Consider the following 23,920-nt stretch of genomic DNA (forward strand, 5'->3'; position numbering starts at 1 on the left):
TTTACAGCAAATGATTTATTTAGCAAATAAGTTATGTAGCATTTTTTACTTCTGTCCTCTCCAAATTGTTTTTGCATTACAAATCCTATTATCAATGAAGACAATTGGAAAAAAGTAAATAGGGATAAGGGATAAGGAAAGACAAAGTTTGAGATCAAATATGAAGGAAGCCAGCATTACAGGTAAAATAAAAAGGACATTTGGAAATCGTCTTGTCAGCAGATATATTAATCAAATTTTCCATTTGTTTTTCCAAATATCTACCTATATTGGAATAAAGTCAACAGCAACTGGGAAGTATTTTGAAGGAAGATCTTAAACTGAGAACCCTCTTCATAAATGCAGAGACTGCATGGGGCAACAGATCCAGAGAAGAGAAAACTAAAAATAATATTGAACATCAGAACACCAAATATGGTGCAGCCTTCCATCAGCTTACCAAATGACAGCAGAACATTCCCAAAAGAGCTCTGGAAGTCTAATTTTGCTCTTAAAATATCCTCTTAAAATACCAAGTGTTCCGGCATAGCAAGATACATTTTCCCCTCTTTTGTCCCAAGTTATTTGGCAAGTGAATTTGTAAAAGCCTGCTTAAATTTGTAATAGATTTCTGCTACATACACACAACTGCTGCAGTCTGTTCCAACTCCTTTTTCACAAATCATCTGCTTAGTCTCTGAGAAGAGTTGTATACCAATAGTTTCTGTTGTTATAAAATCATGATGGATACAGGTAATCCTAGACTTATGATCACAACTGAGCCCAAAATTTCTGTTAAGTGAGACATTTGTTAAGTGAATTTTGCCCCAATTTACAACCACTCTTGCTATAGTTGTTAAGTGAATCACTGAAGTTGTTAAGTAGGGGGTTAGACACTAGAACAGTGGTGGCGAACCTATGGCACGAGTGCCAGAGGCGGCACTCGGAGCCCTCTCTGTGGGCACACTGTGCCCCAGCCTCACCTCCCCCCTGCGACCCCCCCTCCTCTCCAGCAGCCCCCCTTGAGGGGTCACTCCCAAGCATGGCCCATGTGGAGCAGCACAGCAAGGACATGGCAGCCAGGCAGCGTAGACAAGACTCTGCCCTCACACCCCATCATGCAGTTGATGCTGCAGGGCGCGGGCAGAGGGCATGACCGCCATAGCACTGCTGAGCTGCCTGGGCGATCTGCGGTGTGCCCTGGAGGCAGTGAGTGGTCCTGTGGACAGGCAGGGCGGGTGATGGAGGGACAGAGTGGGGGCGGGGCAGGTGGTGGAGCGGAGGTGGGGCCAGTTTTGGGGCACTCAGTCTCTAAAAGGTTCGCCATCACTGCACTAGAAGACCTCCAAGGTCACTTCCAACTCTATTATTCTGTTATATCTAGCTGCCATAATTTTTATTTGAGGACATTTTCTGAATATTAATTTAAAGCAAAGACATAAAATATGACATTTTAGACATACTCTGATAATTATTAATTTGACAAGTATAAAGCAACCTTTTAAGACTTTTTGAAAATGGTCTAAAAATTATTGTCGCAGTAGATAAGGCCACAACAAAATATTTATCCAAAATATAATCAGTGCCATTGCACTCTATTTCCTCACAAGAATATTCGGTATTTCCTCAGTTCACACTTTTTCTTGGCCTGCTTCTCAAAGGTGTTTAATTGGATCCATGAATATAAACACTGTGCTTTAGTTTGCAGCATGCCCACATTCCAAGATTAATATTCATGAAATATTGGTTGCCACCCCCTGGTCTAAATCAAGAAATGGAAGCTTGTTAATGCCAAAATGCTCTGCTCTTTTTCTTTTTTTTCCCAACCAACCTCCACACTCTATACCAGGCCCTTACAGTGAGCAGAGCAATGGGGAAATGCAGCACAATCAAACATGGAAGAAAGATAAACTTGCACTTCAATGCAAGTTTATAAACTTGTTCTTCAATGATCAGATATTATCTGTTACAGGTTATCAACTTACATCCATTCATTTAACGGCCAAAGTTACAAAGGCACTGAAAAAAGGGACTTATGATCGGTATTTGAGCTTATGATTGTTACTGCATTCCCATGATCACATGATCAAAGTTTGACACTTGGCAACTGGCATGTATTTACAATGGTTGAAACATTCTGTGGTTGTGTGATCACCGTTTTCAACCTTCTGAGATGATTTCTCACAGGCAAAGTCAATGGGGCAAGCTGGATTTGCTTACCAACTATTTCATTCACTTAACAACTATAGTGATTTATTTAAAATAGCAAAAATGGTTGTAAAATGGTGTGACTCATTAACAACTGTCTTGCTTAGCAATAGAAACCTGGGTGCCAATTGTGGTGTAGTCAACTCCTGTAATTTGGGATTATTTTTAACAAATCCTTTTTGTAAGAGGATCTTTGTGAAAGGACTTCCTAAATCATTTATGCAGTTACACAAGAATTAAAGCATTTTAAGTTGAATTCCGCTGTACAGCATCTTTTCATAATGTCATTCCAATAATTTATCTCCTTTTCTTCAGTCCTTTCTTGTAGCTCATCAAAAAGTATTTGGAATATTGGAACATGCATTTTCCAGATTCAGCCTGGAATTTGTAACATTTTGACATTTCAATGTGCTTTGAAATTCTTTGAGAAACAGCAATTAATCCACTTTCATTCTTTGAGCATTCTTCCAGAAATTCACAGGATGCAGCAAAAGTCCTTCCACATTAGATTTATTTATTTATTTAACTTATACAGATTCAAAAAGAAAAAAAAATGGAAATCTAAGTAAAAAGAAAAAAATCCTTTTATTTAATGCTTGGACCTCACAGACAAATGGTAGTGCTGAAATTCAATGATAAAGTTGAAATTTCTGGTCAAACTAAGAGCCACATATTATTGGAAGAGGGTATATGAGGCATGCAGATCTCCCACCCATAAGGTAAATGCTTTTGAAAGTTTTTCTTAAAATGCCAGGAATGCAAAAGAACAAAAGCATCTATACCAACTTTCATAAAAATGTTTCAAATATCACAGCTCCATTGCCTGTTTTTAATCAATACATGTTTAAAGAAGGCCAAACTGTTTTTTTTTTTTTTTGTAGGTTCTTTCCCTCAGTGAAATTTTTATTTTCCTTTTACTAAAATTTGTCCCTCAAGAGAAAAGTTGCTAAATATGCAATATACTGTGTGGTAATATGAGCCTGAGAAAAGCACAATTCCCATCAACAGTGTTTGGTTGAAAGTGATTTAAGTGGCTGTTGATCAGGGTTGTGAGTGTCTGAGTGAGTGACCGTAAGTGTTACTGATCAGCAGCCACTCAAATCACAACCAAACACTGGCAATCATTCATTCCAAATAATACACAAGAGACCCATTGAATCTAAAGTAACAGCAAGTTTACTGATAACAATGTAAATCTGCTCTCCCCCTCCCTCCCTCCCCCTCCCCCCCTCTCTCTCTCACACACACACACACACAAACACACAAACACAGATCCACACCAGCCACATCCTTGTCAACTAAGCAGCCATCAACCAGCCAGAGAGACTGAAGCTGCCAAATCTGGATCCAAAGACAATGCAAAGAGCATTTTTTATCCCATGTGCTTGCTTTGTTGTTTTACAGGAATGGTAGCTACTTTTGCCTTGTTCATTTCAAAATCTGGTAACTGTTGATGGGATTTGTGGAAAGGTTTCCCATGTGTTCATATCCAACTTCTTTTATTTGATTCAAGTGATATTTTTCCTTAACAATCTGGTTCCTTATCTATTTCCCCCAAGGAAACTTTTAGACCAGTATTTCTTAACCTTGACGGCTTGAAGACATGTAGACGTCAGAACTCCCAGAACCTTCAACCAGCCATTGCTGGCTGGGGAATTCTGGGAGTTGAAGTCTACATATCTTCAAGCTGCCAAGGTTGAGAAACACTGTTTTAGACAATTCCTGGGTTTTTTATCCATTCTACTTGTACACCATCTTTAATATGGCAGCTTTAATCCAGTCTAACAAATGTCTTTATATATACTGCATGGTTCACATCTATTAAAAGCACATAGTTTGCACAAGAATTGTTTGCAGAACAGCATCTTCCGTAAAACCAGAGCATATATTAACAGCACTTGAAACATATCCATATTTCCTGAAATGTGCAATATTATTGCAACTATTATTTTACGCTCTGGTGAACTGCATTGCACAGAAGTTCACAATAATCAAAGATATGGATATAAGCAATTGCAACGCTCCTAAAGTTATGAATTTCTATAGCTCTCTGTAATCAAACAATGATCTCACATCTGAACCAAAAAAAGCATATTGAATTTTATTCAAAGTAGAGAAAACTGACCCTAAACATTCCTGTACTTATAATCTGTACTTCCATACTTCTTAGCAACTATGATCCAACACAATGAGTGTTATATAGGGAAAGATCCCCAGGCACTGTGTCTATTTCTGGATTATATTAAGTCATACATTTTTTAATTTTAAAATTATTTTCATTTCACAAATCTGTAAATGAGTAAATAAGTATAATATAACAGAAAGGCAGCATTTCTAGGGAACACTATGATACTAACAAAAGATAGGAAAAGTGATGGCAAATGTATTTGTATTATAAAGTATACCAAAAAATGTATTCTATATTTTTTTCAATTAATTTTTTTCAACAGTTTTCAAAAAATTAGACGAACTACATTTTAGTGGAATGTTACAAAGTCCTTATATTTATTTTATAGAAGAGGTGGCGGAGATAGTATATATGTATGACTTGAAAACAATCAGCATTAATGTGGCTGTCTGACCCTCAATTAAATCCTACAGATTTAACACTTCCACAGAGTCTTTTTCATATATTCAACTATTTTCTCTTTCATACAAAACAAAATAATCTGATATAATAATTTGGGAATAAAAAACAAAATTTCCTCATCTTCATTTTATTTGAATAAGTCAAAGCAATTCTGAAGTATACAATAGGGAATTCTACATCACCAATTATTTTTAAAATTAATCTCAAATTTTAAAAGAAACAGATATTGCTGTATTACATGCTATATTATATGTTGGGAATGTTTCAAATTATGGATATTGTATTAATATTTTAAAAATTGCTATGTATTCATATTTTCTAATTCATTGATAAAGAAAATATAGAGTATTTATTAAAAGTTCAAGGTGGTTTTTGGATTTAGCTTGATTAGGTTAAGCATGTGCAAGTATAGTACCGTCTTTTCCGGCGTATAGGACGACTCGGCATATAAGACGACCCCCGACTTCAGCGCCGAGTTGCATGCTAGAAAGTCATCTTATACGCCGGAAACTACTGTAATTTCCGGCGCATAAGACGACTCGGCATATAAGACGACCCCCGACTTCGGCGCCGATTTGCGTGCTTTAGAAAGTCATCTTATACACCAGAAAATACGGTAGTTATAAAATCAAGTATAATCAGATGCAACAAAGAAGGTATGCTAGCTAAGTAAAGAAAAAAACTGATTATATTTTTCATTATATTGGTAACAATTCAAATATGTATATCCATTAATCAGAAAGCATACAGATATCTGTACTCAATTGGAAAGTTAATGAAGCAACTTACAACCAAGCACACAGTTCCCTAATAAAATCTTCCTCTTTCTTGAGAATAAGAAAAAGTGGAGGGAACAATGAAACCACCTACAGTAGTGTTATGGCAGGGGTCCTCAAACTTGGCCATTTTAAAACTTGAGGACTAACTCCCAGAATTCCCCAGACAGCATGATAAAATTTTGATAAAAGTTTCTGCATTATTTAAAATATTTACACGAATATTTTGGAAAGAAACTCTACCTCCAATGTTAAGAGGGGTAGTATTTTAACTGAAATTGAGAAATAATGTTAATGTTATTTTTATAACAGGGGAAAATGCACTGTTGATATTAATTTTTCTAGGATTATGTCTACCTAAGATTACATTTCTGTATAAAATTTGTCTAGGGTAAAACAGATAGGCATTGATCTGAATTTAGAAATATTGCTCCCTTGAAGATATTGTTTCTTTGAGAAGGAAATGTTCTTCACTGAAACCTATGGTAGTCATTGCCAGAAAAAACTGATAACTGAACCAATTGGTCAGACTCTTATCAAAAGTTGACTTTACTTACCTCTGCTCTTGTGGATCTTCCTCCACATCCTCCTCTGATTCTGCCTAGTAAACAAAGAAAACACCAGAAAGTTTTTCAGCAACAAACATGCATTTCCTTCATATACTTTATTTCAGCAATGCCAGTATTGTACTGCTCAGTGATGTTTCATGTTAATTAGGTTACCACATTACAACATATTTTTGCATGCAAATTTTTGAAAAATGCTACTAGCAAAATTTAAACTTTTTGAAGTAAATGCCTAAATCTTCAGACATATAACACAAGACCACTGTAACAAAATAAATAACAACAATCATAATCTATAGAAAGACAGCAGAATAGAAGAGAAAGAACTGGAGAAGATAGCAAAATACAAAGACCTGCAAACAGAAATAGAACAACTGTGGTAAAAGCAAGCAAAGACAGTATCAATAGAAATAGGTATTCTGGGTGCAATCCCAAACATCACTTGAACATCATTGGCTTTGACAAATCCACCATCAGTCAGTCAAAAGCAGCTTTACTCAGAACAGCTTCCAACCTACAATATCTGTAACAACGTTAAACATCCACACCTGCCTATCCCAGGTCTTTGGAAAAGACTAGATAGATAGATAAAAAACCCAAATCTAGTCTCAACATTTGGCTGACTCTGTAATGAGCCATAAAACAGAAAATCATAGAAAATGAAGAAACTAAATTGCTCTGGGACTTTAGAATTCAAATAGACAAGCACCTACCACAAAACACCCCAGACTTAATAACTATCAATGTGAAAGACAAAAAAGTCTAGATGGTACACGAGGCAGTATTGGGAGACCACAGAAGAGAAGAGAAAGAACTGCAGAAGATTGCAAAATACAAAGATCTGCAAACAGAAATAGAACAACAAGCAAAGATAGTACCAATAGAAATAGGCAGCATTTTGGGTGCAATCCCAAACAACTGGACCTAGAGCATCATTTGAACACCATTGGCTTTGATATATTCACCATCAGTCAATTGCAAAAGGCAGATTTACTCAGAACAGCTTATATCTTGTGACAATATGTCTAACACCATCAAACATTCACATCTGTCTATCCCAGGTCCTTGGAAAGGACTTGATAGGTAAACAAAAATGCCAAATACAGTGTGAACATCTGGCTGATTGTGCTACGAAATATAATAAGCACTAGACAAACAGAGAGACAACAGCCAGCCTATCAGCAGCATTTAATAGCTGCATTAAGGCTCATGGCAAAGTCCAAGAAATCTATAATACATGACAAATTGCATTTCTTTTCCATAAATTAGGCCCTGGGAAAGCAGTATCTCCAAATCCCATAGCGGAGCAGCCTCATTATTTATTGCATATTATCCTTGTGTATTCCACTCAAATAAATTTAAACATGTCATTTCCCTTCTGAGAAATATCAACTTAATACACACACTTCTAAACGTTTTCCTATTTGAGATTATTTTTTCTATCATACTTGGCAGGAAAATAGCAACACTGTAATAGTACTGTTTTTCTGACTATAGAATGTAGCTTCTTCTTCCCATATTCGCATACGCCACATTCTTAATATAGACGAAGAAAATGAAAATTCCAATTTCTTCCCAATTGCAAAATGCATCCAGTCTTTTATCATAGTACACATTTAATTGCATGGAAAACACATAAGTGTCTTGTGCAAGTTGAATTGCGTATGCATGTGCACCAGCCTGCCATTTATGCAAGTTGAGCTGTATGCATTTATGCCCGTGCACACACATGACCCAGTTCCACTCTCCCTCCACAGCTGGGCCACCAAGCCACAAAGGTTGGGGCCCACTGCTTGAAATAAGCATATAATTTAGATAAGACACCTATGAGGATGTACAAAATTGAGGTAAGATTTTTTTTAGAACACTTGTACACTGCCTTTATTTTATTTAATCTATGTATACTTGTCCCACAAAATTAAGAAAATACCACTCCTTTCAAGATGGAGTAACAAATGCACCCACAAAAGACTTTTAAAATATTTATAGAGAGTCAGTCTTATTTTACTTCTGTTCCTACAAAGAAAGTTAAATAGCCATGGACACATAGGAGATTAGGCACAGTATCACCATTTTATAATGGACATGTTATTTATAAACCCCGATGGGCCCAAAATATGGTAAATTGTAGAATTGCCCTTAGCAACTAAGATTGTCTATAAGTCATTAGTTGAACAAGCATTAATGCAGTTGATTCCCAGAAATCAATATACTATAGCAAGAAATTACATTAGCGTAATACGGGAAAATGCAATTAAGAATTTATAAACAAAGCAGTATTTGAACTGCAACATTTCATATATAATAATCACCATCACTTTCGCTTCATGGTTTCTATCTATTTCTGAAGAATATTAGAAAAAGCCTATTGAAAAATATTCATAAAAATTTCATTAAAATATGAAAAAACCCTATTCTTTTCATGAACATTTCAAAGCTACTCAAGATACGAATTTGAGATTTCACCAGTTTCTAAAATAAGAACATCTGAGTCTTATTACTTTATAACTGAGAATTTAAAATGAAACTCTTAATTCACTTTCTAGCTAAAATTGGCATCAGACTTACATTGAGACCAAACAAAATACTATAGGCCCGACAGAGAAAGTGAATATGAACCGAAAGTTGAATTTCCTTTTAAAAAGGCATTTAGGAAGTACCAAAAACAGTCCAGCTCTTTTAAAATCTACTTCAAACTATCTCACAACAGATAAAGGAAAAAATTATTAGTCTTTATTCTAAATTCACTTCTGCTTTTTAAAACTGGCTGCGGGTATACTGAAACCAATCTATTTTCATACTACAGTAGTGTCTGAAAAAAAATATATATGAAAAGGAACTATTAGTAATTTTTTTTTTACTTGAGAAAATATCTGAAGCATACCTTTACCGAAAAAAATATTTCCTGTTAAAGTAACATGTTCTTCACACATAAAAAAGAAAGAAATGTTTCTATTATCTTTCCACTCAAGGCTTAAAGTCAACTTTTTCATTTTGATATCCTTCAGGGTTGTTGGACAATCTATAACTGCCAAAAACATTGTTTTAATGCCTAGGAATTATGATAGTAGCAAACCAACGTACTATAAATGCAAGACAGCAGAAACAGGGAGATGCTCACATGTTTCCAATTGCACAAAATTGAGATTCAGTTTTTCTCAAAATTCATTTACTTTATCAAGATAATTATTGCTGCATGCTAAACTAACGCAGTAATGAGGGTTGCTTCACCTTACTACGCATGGCTGAAACAAAGGTCAACTTTGCATGCAACATACATTATTGCTCATAAAGGAAGGCAGAAAGAGCATTGTGAAACAAAAGACCATTTGGTTTAGTAATACATAATTAACTAATGGCATAATATAATAATTAGGGACAATATTTATTTATATACTCTATAAAAATACAATATACAACTGATTCAGATTATGTAAACTATGCTAAACACATAGTAATAAGCTTTCAGCTACTCTGCTGTCCTTTTCTGCACACTGACATTGGACAAATAACAATTTGGCATAATATACAATATTAAACTTATTTATTTTAGCCAATATGCTTACACTCCAGAAAAAACAGCAATCTTAATTGTACTTAAAGTTGACATCTTCTTTTGCTTTTCTAAACAGAACTCATTAAAATACATTAATATAAATAAAATGTAGCAACACTCTGAAGTTAATCTAAGATTGGGTGATTACAACTAATTTAACATAAAAGCATGCAATTTTGATATACTACCTTCAGTTTAGATAAAACAAATGAATACACATTTCATCAATTAAAAGGCAAACCAGAAAACAAACATATGAAGTTTTCAAGTATCTGGAACTTCCTGTCAAGATCACTGCAGGAATTATATTTTTCATAGGACTAAATGACATAAGCACTCAAACCCCAATTCACATACATCTACTTAAAAATAAAATCAATCCTGCATAGTAAGAAACGGTCTCAATAATAATGCTCACACATATTTTACTTCCACCATAGATATTTAAGTCCAAAGAGAAGGGTTATTTTATCTAGGGAGCTGATGGAACTATCATACTCTACAAATGATTACTGTGGAATTAAGAAGTAGGAATTAAGTTCCTCAAATGCATTCTTTCCATGCCAGACCCTCTTCTGCTGGTATTTATTTTGGTAGACATGGAAGATATCATATGGAGAGGTTCTTTCAATCTTGAGGCCTTTAGCTATATTACCATATGAGGCCTCCATCCACCATATAAACTCCAGCAGCATCTGGAGATGAGACAAGTTATACTTTACACATCTAGGCAGCACCAGAGAAGATCTTTTAGTGCTTAGAAATAGACTCTTTTCAGCTCATTGAGATTATACCTAAATTAGAATAGAGCTGGAAGGGAGCTCTGAGGTCTTCTAGTCCAACCCCCCACTCAAGCAGAAGACATGATTACAGAAAATCATACTGGTCATGAATATTGCACTGTTTATGAATATGTGGAACTGTAGACAGAATATGTAAAAAATGCAAACCTAGATAGCTGCTAAAGAAAATATATCTGAAACTATTTAAAAGTATATGAAAAACACCTTCCATTTAAGAATTTTTCTAAAAGTTTGAATTTTGAAATAATTAAGATTAATAGAGTATCTTCACAATTTAAGTGACTATATCACCTCACTTTATTAGGGATGGGGAGCCAGGAGGAATCTGTATAATCTTGATAAATATCCTGATACAATGTTCCTCTTAAAATGGATTTTATTGCAAACATGTTAGAAGATCATGAGATCTGCTGACAGCAACCTTCCCTTATAGAAGCAGTACTGCCATCATATGTCAACAGATTTGTTCTTCAAAATTTATCAGGTGCGATAGATTTTGAAATCTTGCAGAAACATCATAGTATTTTTTCTCATATATAATCTTTCATTATTTTACTCTGAAGTTACAGCAAAATAGAGCCTGCAGTGCTGCTGAAGATGAATGTGGATGAATTGCTTTCCAGTCACAGCCACCACCATCTCTAAATCTAAGGCCACCATGACTTGCAGAACAGTGTGGAGGAAAACACTGGCAATGTAGGGAAATTATGTGTTTTTCCAGAGACACCTAATCCCCTCTCCAAGGAGAAGAATGATCTTATTCTATAGGTGCTATACCACATATCCCTTCTGCTATTTCTCTCTTCCCAGATCTTCCTTACCTTTGCAGGCATCAGGAGTTCCCCTTCTTCTGCTTGCCAAAGCTCCACCACATTGGGAATAGGATCAATAGCTAGATGGGAGGGAGGTAAAAACCTCAATCAGTGCTAAATCACGACTTCCAACCAGGTCAAGGATTCACTGTTGTAACCTGGATCTTAATATAGTTAAGAGAAAGGCGAGTTCTTATGTTCTGGGACCGGGCATTTTCGAGCGGCCCAAACATGTGGTCGGGCTTTGTTTTGTTCGGCTCGAGGCTAAGAGGCGCTTCCATATTGAACGCTGCTGCAGACACCACGCGCGAAGAAAAGGGGAGTGTGAAGAGTTGACTTGCGAAAGGCGGGTGTTTGGCCTTTTATTCTTTAAAACAGCAAGTCGTGGGAGGGAAAGAAAGATCTTAGCAGGACCACGTCCGAACAAACCACCCTTCTTTCTATCAGGCGGCGGGGCAGGCTGGGGAAGGCAGAAGGGAGAGCCCGGGCGAGGGGTGGCGTCGTTTTCTTAGCCACGCGAACCCCAGCAGCTGCGGCAACGCGTTGCCCGAGCAGAGCGGGAAGAGAGGGGGCGGTGGTGGCAAGTCATAAAAGCAGCGTCCACACGTTCAGGGTGCAAACCCCTTCGACGGTTTGGCTCCCCCACCCCTTTATTTACTGATCTGCCACACGCTCGTGCAAACAAGCCCCGAGGAGTTCTGAACGAGCGGTCGTTTAAAAAAAAAAAAAAAACAGCTTTCAGCAACGAGGCAGAAAGGGGAACTCGCTCGCGGCTCTTTTTTTCCCTTTCTCGGCGACTGGGAAGGCAGCAGCCAGAGACGCCGCTGCACAAAGGGAGGCGGAGAGAGGGACGAGGGGGAAAACCTCACTCAACTTTCGCCCTTGTCAGACCCGGTTCCCTTCTGGTCGACCCCCACCCACCCACCAGCCCCCTTCACCTCCCGCTACAGGTCTACGCTACCTCTCGGGAGTATTTCGCCAGGCTTTTTTTTTTTTTTTTTTTTACCTTGGCCCTGCGCTTCTCCCAGACGGAAGCCAGGCAAGAGGACCTGAAAGACGCCGAGGAGGAGGTTCATGGCCGTGGCGACGCGGCAGTAGCTGCTCTGCGACGGGTAGCGCAGCCCCGCCATGCTGCTGAGGCGGCTGCTTTCCTGTCTGCCCGAGCTGGCTGGCGGAGCTACAGCTGTGGCGGCGGCAGCATTGGCCGCCTCCTCCCCTTCCCCCGCTCCAGGCGCGTGTGCGGCAGAGATAGAGCAGGCTGCGCGGCACAGGGCGGTGGAGTAAGAAACAGCTTTCCCCTCCTCACTGGGCTCCGCCCGGAGGCGGTAGCTCGGCTGCTGTTACCGCCGCCCAAAGCACATGGAAGGAAGGCCAAGCAGACACCGAAGGGAGAGGACGGGCCTCACCAGCGGCAAGGCCCCGACTCTGGGTTTGGGTTCCTTTATTCAGGCCGTCAGCGCTGTTTGCTCGAAGGTGGGGCTGGTCTGCCGGTCGTTCTAAGCTGCAGAATGAACCGTTGGTCCTCAGTTCTGCATTAGGCATTGCCGGCCTTCCCCCCCCATCCCCCCTCCCACACACAGACACACCTGTTCAAACTCATTGGCAGAAGCTTTCAGAATCAGTCCTGCTGAAGTGGTGGATGTTTGCCTTGAGCAGAAACTCTCACTAGATAATCTCCAAGGTCGCTTCTAAGCCTTCTTTTTTCTGATTTCCTTCACCCATTTTACGTATGAAGTAAAGTGGACAAAAATCCTCCTTGAGTTTTGGGAGGGGGGAGGCCGAAGGACACACACACACAATGGAAGCCCCTAAAACATGCTTTGTTATTAGAATAATTGCTGGAGTACAGTAATACCTGTCAAGGCAGTAAAACCATCTCCTGACTAATGATCCAAAGACTGATATCAGTATTTTGAGTTTTTCTCTGCACTCTCCACTTGAAAGAAAAAACGAGGGAAAAAACTGATGCAGGATACAGTGGTAAGTAATGTGAGAAATTCCAATGAACATTCTTCAGTCTTCTGGCTTCTTAAGACTCTAGGACTGGTGGCACATTTAATTGTCTGAAATGTATGGCTAAATCAGATTTGAACCTGCAGCAATCAAATTCAAAGCTAGCATTCTGATCAGTGTGATGATCCCTGGCTTTCTGGTGACCTGCTCAGGCTGGAAGATGTAAGATGCAAAATTTTATAAAAGATAACCTTAGATTCATACAACATTTAAGTCACAATCCCTGGTTTACCATCAATATGTTTTTTTTTTAAAAATGACCTAGCAATAATCAATCTAATATATATCTTTTCATATACAGTACAATAACATACATGTATCTAAGAAGCCACAGCACCTCAGAAGCTTGTATCTTTTAAAGGGCTACATTACTGTTTTTGATCAGTGTGTTAGCGAAAATAACAGTGTAACCAGATGATAACAAGCTCCATATAATATAGTAGGTCTCTTTATTTGCACTGGAAGAGCAAGTGTATAGGAAAGTTGTTTGGAATCTGTGCTCTATGTAAATACATTTTCCTTAATTTATAAATAATCTAGTTTTGTGCCAGTGTTGGCTATACTATAGTTTTATGTACGAAGAATAGGTTCCCCTGAGTTCAAAGACATAATGTAGTCTTGTACTAATGCCAGAATTAGAAGACTAGGAAATAATGGCTTGTAGCCTAAACTTTAGTTGCTTAAGTATTATTCTTATAAGGCTAACCATTCTAGTTATAAATATAAGGCTAACTTATCTGGCTATAAAAATCCTTATAGCCATTAAGTGGGAACTTACACAAACATGTATACAAATATAAGAGTACAATACAAGTAATAGGTACCTTTTAATGATATTTGCCATTTAGTATTCTATCCTACCCTGTCTTAGTAAAGACATGTTGTAAACAACAGTCTGGTAGCAACAGTTTGGTAGCTGGTACATGATTGCCAGTTTCATGTGGGATCAATAAGGACATTTTAGCTATGGTATGGAGATGTCAAAGAATATAAATTCTTCCCTTCAAAGAGAAAGGAAATAAATAAACTGTACAGAGAGTGAGCCATTTTTCCAGAGTAATTAGAAGTAATTATTGTTTTGTCTCTTGATGGTATTACTATTATTAGATTTAATATCTCTTCTTTAAAGTAATGTTAGAAAGTATTACTTCAAATAAATAATAGTAGAAGCTTAAAACCAACTTTCAGTGGAGGTAATAGGTCAGTCATCAATAACTGAGTTTAAACATGCTTGGGATAAACATTTCCATCCTTTGACAAAAATTTTAAAAAAGTAATAAAAATTAAAAATAATTTAAAAAAACTCAATTGACTAATAGATCTTTTTATGCTGTCAGGTTTTTTATGTTTCTATGTTTTTTTCTATCAAGCTGAATGTACAGTAGTTTACAGGTTTGTTTATATTGACAACTGAAACCTGAGAAGCATGTTGTACTGGCCAATGTTAGCTAGAAAGGAGCTTTCATGGTTGAAAATGGACTTGAACCAGACTGTCCCCACCCCTAACCTATCATTAGCTAGTCCTCAATTTACAACCAGTCACTTAGTGACCATTCAAAGTTACAAAAAAGGGCATATGCAACCCAGATTTGAAATTCCAATTATTGGGCTGCCTCTGCAACTATATAACCAAACTTCAGACATTTGGCAACACAATTGCATTTACAGCTGTTTTCAGCACCCCACAGTTAACATGACCACATTTTATTATGGTTTTGCCAAATACCAGCATTTCCAGTTTTTGGCAAACCACACCAATGGCGTTTGCTTAACAATTGCCATAGAAGGTCATAAATTAGTCACATGATTGATTCATCTTATGATCATAAAACAAACCGTTTTATGGCAGGTTCCTTTACTTATATACTTATATACCAAAGCCTACCTGTTCTTCATAGCTTCGGATCTTTGCATGACGTACAATACATCATCTCTCCAGTAATAAGCATGTTTATAAAAATGATTGTCCTTGCCAATGTGTGTCTATTCTATATTTTAATTAACATCCATAATACTTTATGTCATTAAAAAAATTCCATTAAAAAAACAAAAATACCAATCCCAAATACAAAAGCAGCACTACCACTGCAGAAGAACTCAATTATGATCCACCAAAAGTTTTAAAAAATCCCTCACTCCCAAGCAAGCCCATAGACTGTTCCAGCAGATGCTGTTTACTTGCTTTCTACATGGCAATTCAGTGACACAGTCTTATGGGAGCAATATTTTAATCTGATAATTCTGACATAACTAGGCAAGCAGGATGCTCTACTTTTTCTAGAATACAATTACATATTGGTGATATTGTAAAGCAGGGCTTTTCAACCGGTGGTACATGTACCACCTATGGTACATTAGCACATGGCAGGTGGTACGCGGCCCTGCCCAGCCAAGTGTAGTGGCGGAGGGAACAAGCCAGCATAGCGCAGGACTTACTGTGAGAGAGTCTTCCGGAGCTGCAGAGTGGCTGGGGTGAGGCAAAGGCCCCACACTCACTTCCGGCTCACCGGGAAGAGAAAAGAGGAGGAGGGGGCAGAGAAAGGAGAGGCTATAAAAGGAGGCAGCTTGGGCGGGAGAGGGAGAGAGAAAGGCTCAGCCTTGGGAGGAGGTGGAGTCCAATGTAGTTGCACTGAAGGGAAAGAAGGAGGGTGGGGTGAGAGGAGAGGAAATCAAGCAGGCTGGCCATGAGCCGATCTACAACTTCTGTGGCAGCCATCTGTGCTGGCAGCAACAAACAGGCAAGAAATGCAGTGGGGGAGGGGTCGCCCTACACAAGTATTGAAAAAAGGCAGCATCGGCTGGAGGTGAGCAGGGAGAGAGGGAGGGAGGTGATGGCAATGAGAAAGAGGGAAGGTAGGAGCAGGAGGGAGGGAGTTGGAAGGAAAAGCCCAGGGCTTGCTTTCCAGCTGGGAGGCTATACCTTTAAGAGAAAAGAAAAAATAGACCAGAAGAAACAAAGCTCCATTTAAAGGCAGAAGGAAGTGCCATTTTAGCTGAACAACAAACTGGGAGAGTGGAAGGATTCTTATGTGCTTTTGTGACTTTGAAGTTCTGGGATTTGTGCAATGTGGGCTTTGTGTTCTTAAGGAGTGTTTGGCAATTTCTATTTGGCTGATGTCTCATATTAGATTCTATTGCTCTGCTATTGTTAGCTATAAGTTTTGCTGCAAGGGATTTTGAAGTATTTTTCTCCTGAATGGATTTTACCTGTAGCATTCCTTTACTTATGAATGGAGCCATTTGGGGAGGCTGCCTTAGATGGCAGTCAGTACTTACTACATTTTTTTTCTTCCTTAAATGCCCACTGCCAGCTCCTTAACTTTCCTTTCTAGCCAGTAGCTAATTCTTAAAGGGGAATGCACCTTTTTAAGCTAGTTCCCTCAGCGGCTTGTCTTTTCTGTCTCTGGAGGCTTTCCTTGTTTGATAAATATATGGAAGAGGGAAAATATGGGGGGGGCTTCAAATTCTTCCTTCAGAAGGAGATGGAAATGAGAAAGAGGGAGGCAGGGAGGAAGGAAGTCCCGCCTTAGCACTTGGTCACCAGCAGCTCTGCCATTGACTTTGCTTGTCAAAAGGTTGCGGAAGGGGATCACATGACCCTGGGACACTGGGACCATCATAAATATGAATCAGTTGCCAACATAAATCACATGACCCTGGGCATACTGCAATGGTCATAGGTGTGAAAACGGTCTTAAGTAATTTCAGTGCAATTGCAACTTTGAATAGTTTTTTTTTGGGGGGGGGTCATCAAGTTTTTGACACCTTGCTAAGTGGTATTCGAATATTGCCATATCCTAAAAGTGGTACAATCGGTGAAAAGGTTGAAAAGCCCTGTTGTAAAGTATCAAGTAAAATACTCTAAAATCCCACATTCTGTATGAATAACAATAATCAAGACTGAAACAGTGCTATCCAGAGTACGTTAAATGGCAACTCTCTTCTATGTATTTGATTCTCACTAACCTGAAACAGCATGAAATCACAATAGTATTTTATTAGGCCTGTCCATACTTTGAAAAATGTCCATTGAAGTATTTCAGACTTCATGCAAGCCCAACTCGTATCTTCTACTCATCACAATATATGCATCATTTTTCAGACGTATTTGAAAGACCGTTTTAATGATTCACATTATTAAAGCAGCATATTTTCAGTGTGATATTTAAAATAGTGACCTTTTTTGGGTCAGGCTTTCATAGCTATTTTAATTAATAGCGGGAAGTGCTCTGCTCACACTTGTCCTTCTGATTCATTTTTAAAGCATGCATTGCTCTGTAAATTACTTTCATTAAATTAAAAAAAAATCTCTTGCCAAAAACTATGTTCCATCAGGTCTTTTAATTTCATACAACAGAATACTTAAAGTTTGAAGAGAGTTAAGGGTTAGTATGATTTTGGTTATTGTATAATTAGTAAACTTAAGTAGATTATGTTTAATATGTTTGTATAACCCTGTACTTGGCTCTGGAAGTTGGGGGAGAGGGGGGCAGGGGGAGGGGGGCAGGGGGAGGATGGGTTGGAGGTTAAATAGGTCAGATAAGTAGAAATAGTTGGGGTTTTTTGTATATAATGTTGATGTTTTAACTTGGAGAGAGGAATTGCTCGGGCATTTCCCCGGGATCGCATCTGGAGTGAGAAGATAGGAGGAAGAGGAGAAGTAAGTAGGAAAGTTGAGGAGAAGTAGGAGAGGGGGAGAGTGAGGAAGAAGAGGGAAAGAGGGAAGTGAGAGAAGAGGTTAGAGGGTGGATGCGGTTTGGGGGAAATGGGTGAGCAATACCGAAAGTTGTGTGTATAAATTTACTTTATTCTTTATCTGAAGTACTTTTTATGAATGTAATGAAAAATTGAAAATAAAAAAATCTTTTACAAAATAAAAAGAATACAGCATGTCTAGTAATACAGTAAGCAAAAAGATAATAGGTAATCTCTCTCTTTTTGAAAGAGCAAGTAGTCTATTAGAATTCACATTTTTATTATGCCTGGTAGTTTAAGAGATAAGCTAAAAGTGTTTTTTAAAAGGCAAATGGACTTTGTTTTTTCCTTAAAGATATTTCACTTCTTATCCAAGAAGCTTAAGAAGTGAAATATCTTTAAGGAAAAAACAAAGTCCATTTGCCTTTTAAAAAACACTTTTAGCTTATCTCTTAAACGTACCAGGCATAATAAAAATGTGAATTCTAATAGACTACTTGCTCTGAGAAGTGAAATGTTTTCAAGCAAAAAAAAAACAAAGAAAGCCCAGTTGCCTTTTGAAAAAAACATCTTCGGAACAACTATGACCTGGATGACTGAAAATCTCCATAGACATTTAAGAGATAAAAAAATAAAAATTCTGGAAAATGTTTTTACAATCAAATCCAAGCTATTTAAATCAAGGAATGTTTCATCTGTAACTGTCTTTCTAACAAATGAAAATGAAACATGTATGCTCAGACATATATTCACATATAAAACTGCAAGGATAAGATAAATATAAAGAATATGCAGTTCACTTTTGTTTTTGAAAAGCACTGCCAACAGTTAGCTTGGTAAATTCTGACTCCTTGAACAGGAGGTACAAATTTTCAAACTGGTCAAATGACATACTGCCCAAATTTGGACTTCCTTCCTGTTGAAAAAAAGTGTTTTTGTTTTAAAAAGCATAGGCATTTTCAGCTTCCAAGAATGTGGGTTTCTATCCAGTCGTGCAGTAGATTAGGTTGAAACCCAGGCAGGATTATTAGAAGATAAGAGATGAATACTCTGGGATATAAAGTCCTATGAGATCAGTGTGGACAGAACCCGTTCCAAACAGGAGAATATCTTACAGTCACTGCTGGAAATGGGAAATTGAAAGAAAATATTAACACATGATGACATTAATAAGATTTTTTTAAATTTTGTCCTACTCCTTGAAAAATCTTAATTTTGTCCTACTCCTTGAAAATATGCATGCATATAAGTATGCATACATTTTGTGAGGGAGCTTCATAGAACTATTCTAGAGATATTGGAGCACTTTTCTAATCTAATGTTTTGGAGGGGATGCTATGGAAGAACACATTGCTCACATGCTACTGACTTGGGGCATCAGATTTTTGCAGTGTTATCTCTCTGTTTAAAGAAAGTTTGAAAACAGCTCCATACTAGAACTGCTTTCTAAGTCATCGTCTCCAATACAACGTATGTTTGGAGTCATTTATGGTTCATTAGAGACCAACTCTGCTAGAGTTAGATGAAAACCAGAATGGTACAACTCACCATGGCCAATTCACCACAGCCAACTCATGTGGCCAACTTGCTACGGCCAACTCATCAAGGGACAACTTGCCACAGGACAATTCAACAATTCAATTTAATTATTTAAAATAATTTAAACATTATTTTATTTTTTGTCATTCACATTTCATTTTGTTCCTCCTTTTGCATTCTTTCTTTAATGATTCTATTCCACCATTCTTTGATATTAGTCTTTGATATTGGTATAACTCTTGTCCCATGGTGAATTGTCCCACAAAAAGTTGACCATGCCATGTTGGACACTATTCATGATTTCCATCAGAACCAAACTGAACCACTATAGAGTGGTTTGAAATATCCTGCTTTTTAATGTGGATCATTGCATAGTAGACCTGTTTATTTATTGCTTATTTAACTTATTGATTACTATAGGCAAGGAATACTGAATACAAATAACTTCATAATGGAAAGCATGTAAAGTGCACCAGAAGCCTTTATCATATATCAATAGTGCTAAAAATAGACTTCTGAACATTTCAGAAAAAAAACAGTGCCTGATTTTTCTTTTGAGATTTCTTTTGGATGATCAAACGCACGCGCGCGCATACACACACACACACACACACACACACACACACACACACACACACAGAGTTTATCTTGAAAATGAGGCAGCCTCCGTGGACCTGTTTCCAAAATCTTTGTCATTTCTTAAGGTATCACCAAAATAGCCTTTAAATTTTCAAAACTTTGGCAGCCACTGATTCAAAACATGCTGAAAGATGGATGGTAGCTAAACTGTACAGTTGATATTTATATGAACCAGACATTTGAGTCTTAATTACTCCTGCTAAAAGGTGATTATTAGCTCATCACTGATAGATCTATGAATCATCTCACTAATGAAATAGTAAGATAATTTGTAACAAAGCATGACATTCTGGACTAGAACACTATGAAATAGCTAATACTAGTTTATATGTATTACATACTGTAAATCTAGTCCATACTTCATTGTTATGCTTCCAGTGCTAACTCATACTATAGAAATTACACTATCTATGTGCAAAGTGATTACCTTATCTATTTCATACCCTCAAAATATACAACATTGGGTGAATCTGCAAAAGATGTAGGTGTGTCTCTATGTTGAATGAACCTTCCACACTTAATATAATCCTTCTCTCAATAAAATATTGATTCATACTTTGTACACAATGGTTGCAATGTAACTGATGATGTATATCTTAGCAACTGAGTAGTCCAAACTCATGCTTTAAAAAGTCTCTTGCATATCCTTGAAATTGTAACCCTCTCAACCAACTTCTGCTTGAAGTTTCTACAGTAAGTGCACAATGCGTTTAGTATAAGGGAAAAAAAGAGGATCTTGCTTGCAGAAAATAAAAATGAAGTGGCACCATTGATGGTATCACACAAGCCCATTCTTACAGCCAAGAAAAGGTTACTATTTAATGTGGAGACACCCTTACACGTGCCAGTCCCAAAATTCATAGGTAACTGGCTGACTGCATGCTAACACTGTGAGTATCCACATGCCCAGGAAATAAGGGAAAAACAAATGTGAGGGAAATAATTTTGACAAGCTTGGATTGGTAGGAAGCACTCTTACCAGTTATCCTTTGGGAAACATGGAGGTTTTATGACTAGTCTTACCCATCATGGCAACCACTTTGTGACCATAATCAACCATAACTTGAAGTTCCGGATTGTCCCATTGGCACCAAAGACTGGGTTAACCTTAGCTCTAACTAAATTATTTCAAAACTTTATAACTTGTTAATATGCTATCAGTTTTAATATTGCATTTACTATAGTAAATAAGTCCATAAACATTTGGTTAATTTTCCTAATTTACCATATTTATTTTTAAAAGGGAGATTTAAAACCAATAAAATTTTTATTCCAAGTCAGAATGTACTGTCCTTAACATAAACATTGTTCAGGAAGATTTTTTTAAGTAATTTTATTAAGTTTATTAAGATATAAAATTCAAATAAAAATGAAAATAGTGGAAAAATGGGGGAGGAAAAAGGGACAAGAAATAAGTATAGGGGAAAGATGAAAAGGGGCGTTGTCTTACCTGAATGCCTTTCTCAGCAGGATGATGTAGAGTCCAATGGATGGGTTCTATGACAGCCTTCCTGCCCGGCAGACTGGGTAAAAACTTTGGCCACACCCTTCCCTTGGGCGTGACCCCAGTTTTGACTGAGGCGAGATCTGTTTGTTGAATTCAATATAGTAGCTCCTTGTCCAATGCCTGCCTAGACCTAATACCTGGGGGGGCTTGGACTCTACATCATCCTGCTGAGAAAAGGCGTTCAGGTAAGACAACGCCCCTTCTCCAGCAGGATGGTTGTAGAGTCCAATGGATGGGACATACCAAAGCCCTCATGTCCCCCTGGGAGGGAGTGTCTAGGCCCCTGGATCCTGAGCAGAGACAACTTGCTGTAGCACTCTTCTTCCAAAGGCGGCATCCGCCGCCGCAAAGTAGTCTAAACGGTAATGTCTGACAAATACAGAGGGAGAAGACCAAGTTGCAGCCTTACAGATCTCTTCCACCGAGGCTTGTGTGGACCACGCTGCTGATGTGGCCGCGCTATGCGTTGAATGAGCAGTTACATGTGGTGGTACTGGAATTGCTTGAGAGACGTAGGCTTGGGCTATACAAGCTCTGATCCACCTTCCTATGGTAGAAGATGATACCTTCTTCCCCTTAGTCGATGGTTGGAAGGAAACAAATAGAGTTTCCGTCTTACGGAAAGACGAAGTGAGCTTTACGTAGTAACAGAGCGCTCTACGCACATCTAGTTTGTGCCATCTGTGTTCTAGCCTATGTCTGGGATTCGGACAGAAATCAGGAAGGGTCAGTTCCTGAGATCTGTGGAAGATGCTGTTTACCTTCGGAATGAATGCAGGGTCCGGTCTGAGGATCACCTTGTCCTTGAAGAAGGTACAGAGATCCTTCTTGACTGATAGTGCTGCTAGTTCAGAGATTTTTCTCGCTGAAGTGATAGCCACTAGAAAGGCTACCTTTAATGATAGGTGATGGAGAGAGCATGAGTCGAGAGGCTCAAAGGGTGCAGCTGTCAAGGCTTGAAGAACTTTAGACAAGTTCCAAGAAGGATATCTGTGTATAACAGGAGGCTTAGTATTGACTGCTCCCTTTAAAAAGGCGCTAATCGCCGGATGTTGCGACAGAGAAGTTGAATTGTCACAGGAAAGGACAGTTGAGAGGGCTGCTACCTGCCTACGAATGGTGTTGACTGAAAGGCCCTTATTAAGACCTTCTAATAGGTAGTCTAAGATATTGGGAATATTCACCGAAATTGGATCTAGGTGATGTAGAGAGCACCACCTGCAGAACCCCTTCCATGTAGCGTCGTAGATCCTGTTTGTGGAAGGTCGTCTTGATGCTTGAATGATCGATATCACCCCTGAGGAATAGGATTGCATGGTTAAACTCTGCCGCTCAAATGCCAAGCGGCTAGTTGTAGCCATTGAGGGTCTGGATGTAGAAGCTTGCCCTGACTGAGTCTCACTCGGTCCGGAAGAATCTTCCACGGGGGTGATATTGAGAGGTCCACAAGGTCGGCAAACCACGGACGCCGTGGCCAGTGTGGAGCAATCAAGAGTGCTTCTGCACCTTCCAGGATCAACTTGCGTATGGTTGCCGGAATTAATGGGAGTGGTGGAAAGGCGTACAGGAGTTGCACCGGCCACCGACACCTGAGAGCGTCCGTTCCCTCCGATCCCGGAGTCGGGAATCTGGAGAAGAACCTGGGTAGTTGCGTGTTCCCCGGAGTGGCAAATAGGTCCAGGTGCGGTTGTCCGAACCTCCGGGAGATCTCCTCGAACAGAGCCGGATCTAGACGCCATTCCGACTGATCCACCTTGGCTCTGCTCAGGGAGTCTGCCTGGAAATTTGCCTCCCCTGAGATGTATTCCGCTCTGAAGGAACCCAATTTTGCTTCCGCCCACCGAACCAGAGCTGATGCCTCCTGCATCAGTTCCACGGATCGTGTTCCTCCCTCCTTGTTGACATGGGCCTTTGCTGCTACGTTGTCGGTTAGAACGAGAACGTGCCTTCCCGTTACTAGGTGGGAGAATTGACGTAGGGCCAGGTGAATGGCCCGAAGTTCCAGCCAATTGATGCTGTGAGTGAGGTCCGACTGATTCCACTGGCCCTGCGCTATCTGGGTTCCCAGATGGGCTCCCCATCTGAATAGGCTCACATCTGTCGTGAGCGTGAGCCGGTTTGGTTCCCTGAATATGCTTCCCTTGAGCATCATGGGCGATATCCACCAATTTAGTGACCTTAGTAATTGATTTGGTACCAAGACCTTCCTGCTGGAGGTACTGAGGTTCCTCCTCTGA

General features: G+C 38.7%; 1 protein-coding gene across 3 annotated transcripts in view; it reads right to left on the reverse strand.

Moving 5' to 3' along the window:
* TMEM131L (transmembrane 131 like) overlaps positions 1-12,602 on the reverse strand; it is a 62,328-nt gene extending 49,726 nt beyond the window's left edge. For 2 of the 3 annotated variants that reach the window (XM_039365573.1, XM_039365571.1), the window contains exons 1-3: positions 12,297-12,601; positions 11,300-11,370; positions 6,111-6,154 (exon numbers count right to left, since the gene is read on the reverse strand). In XM_039365573.1, the coding sequence (XP_039221507.1) occupies positions 6,111-6,154; positions 11,300-11,370; positions 12,297-12,420 (239 nt within the window). In that variant the 5' untranslated portion in view covers positions 12,421-12,601. Of the gene's footprint in view, positions 1-6,110; positions 6,155-11,299; positions 11,371-12,296 lie in introns of all 3 variants that reach the window. The other variant, XM_039365572.1, reaches the window with a different exon arrangement.
* Between the last annotated feature and the right edge of the window lie 11,318 nt (positions 12,603-23,920).

The sequence above is a fragment of the Crotalus tigris genome, unplaced genomic scaffold, assembly GCF_016545835.1.
Source record: "Crotalus tigris isolate CLP2741 ecotype Arizona unplaced genomic scaffold, ASM1654583v1 scf7180000020129.766959, whole genome shotgun sequence".
In the NCBI taxonomy this organism is placed as follows: Eukaryota; Metazoa; Chordata; class Lepidosauria; order Squamata; family Viperidae; genus Crotalus; species Crotalus tigris.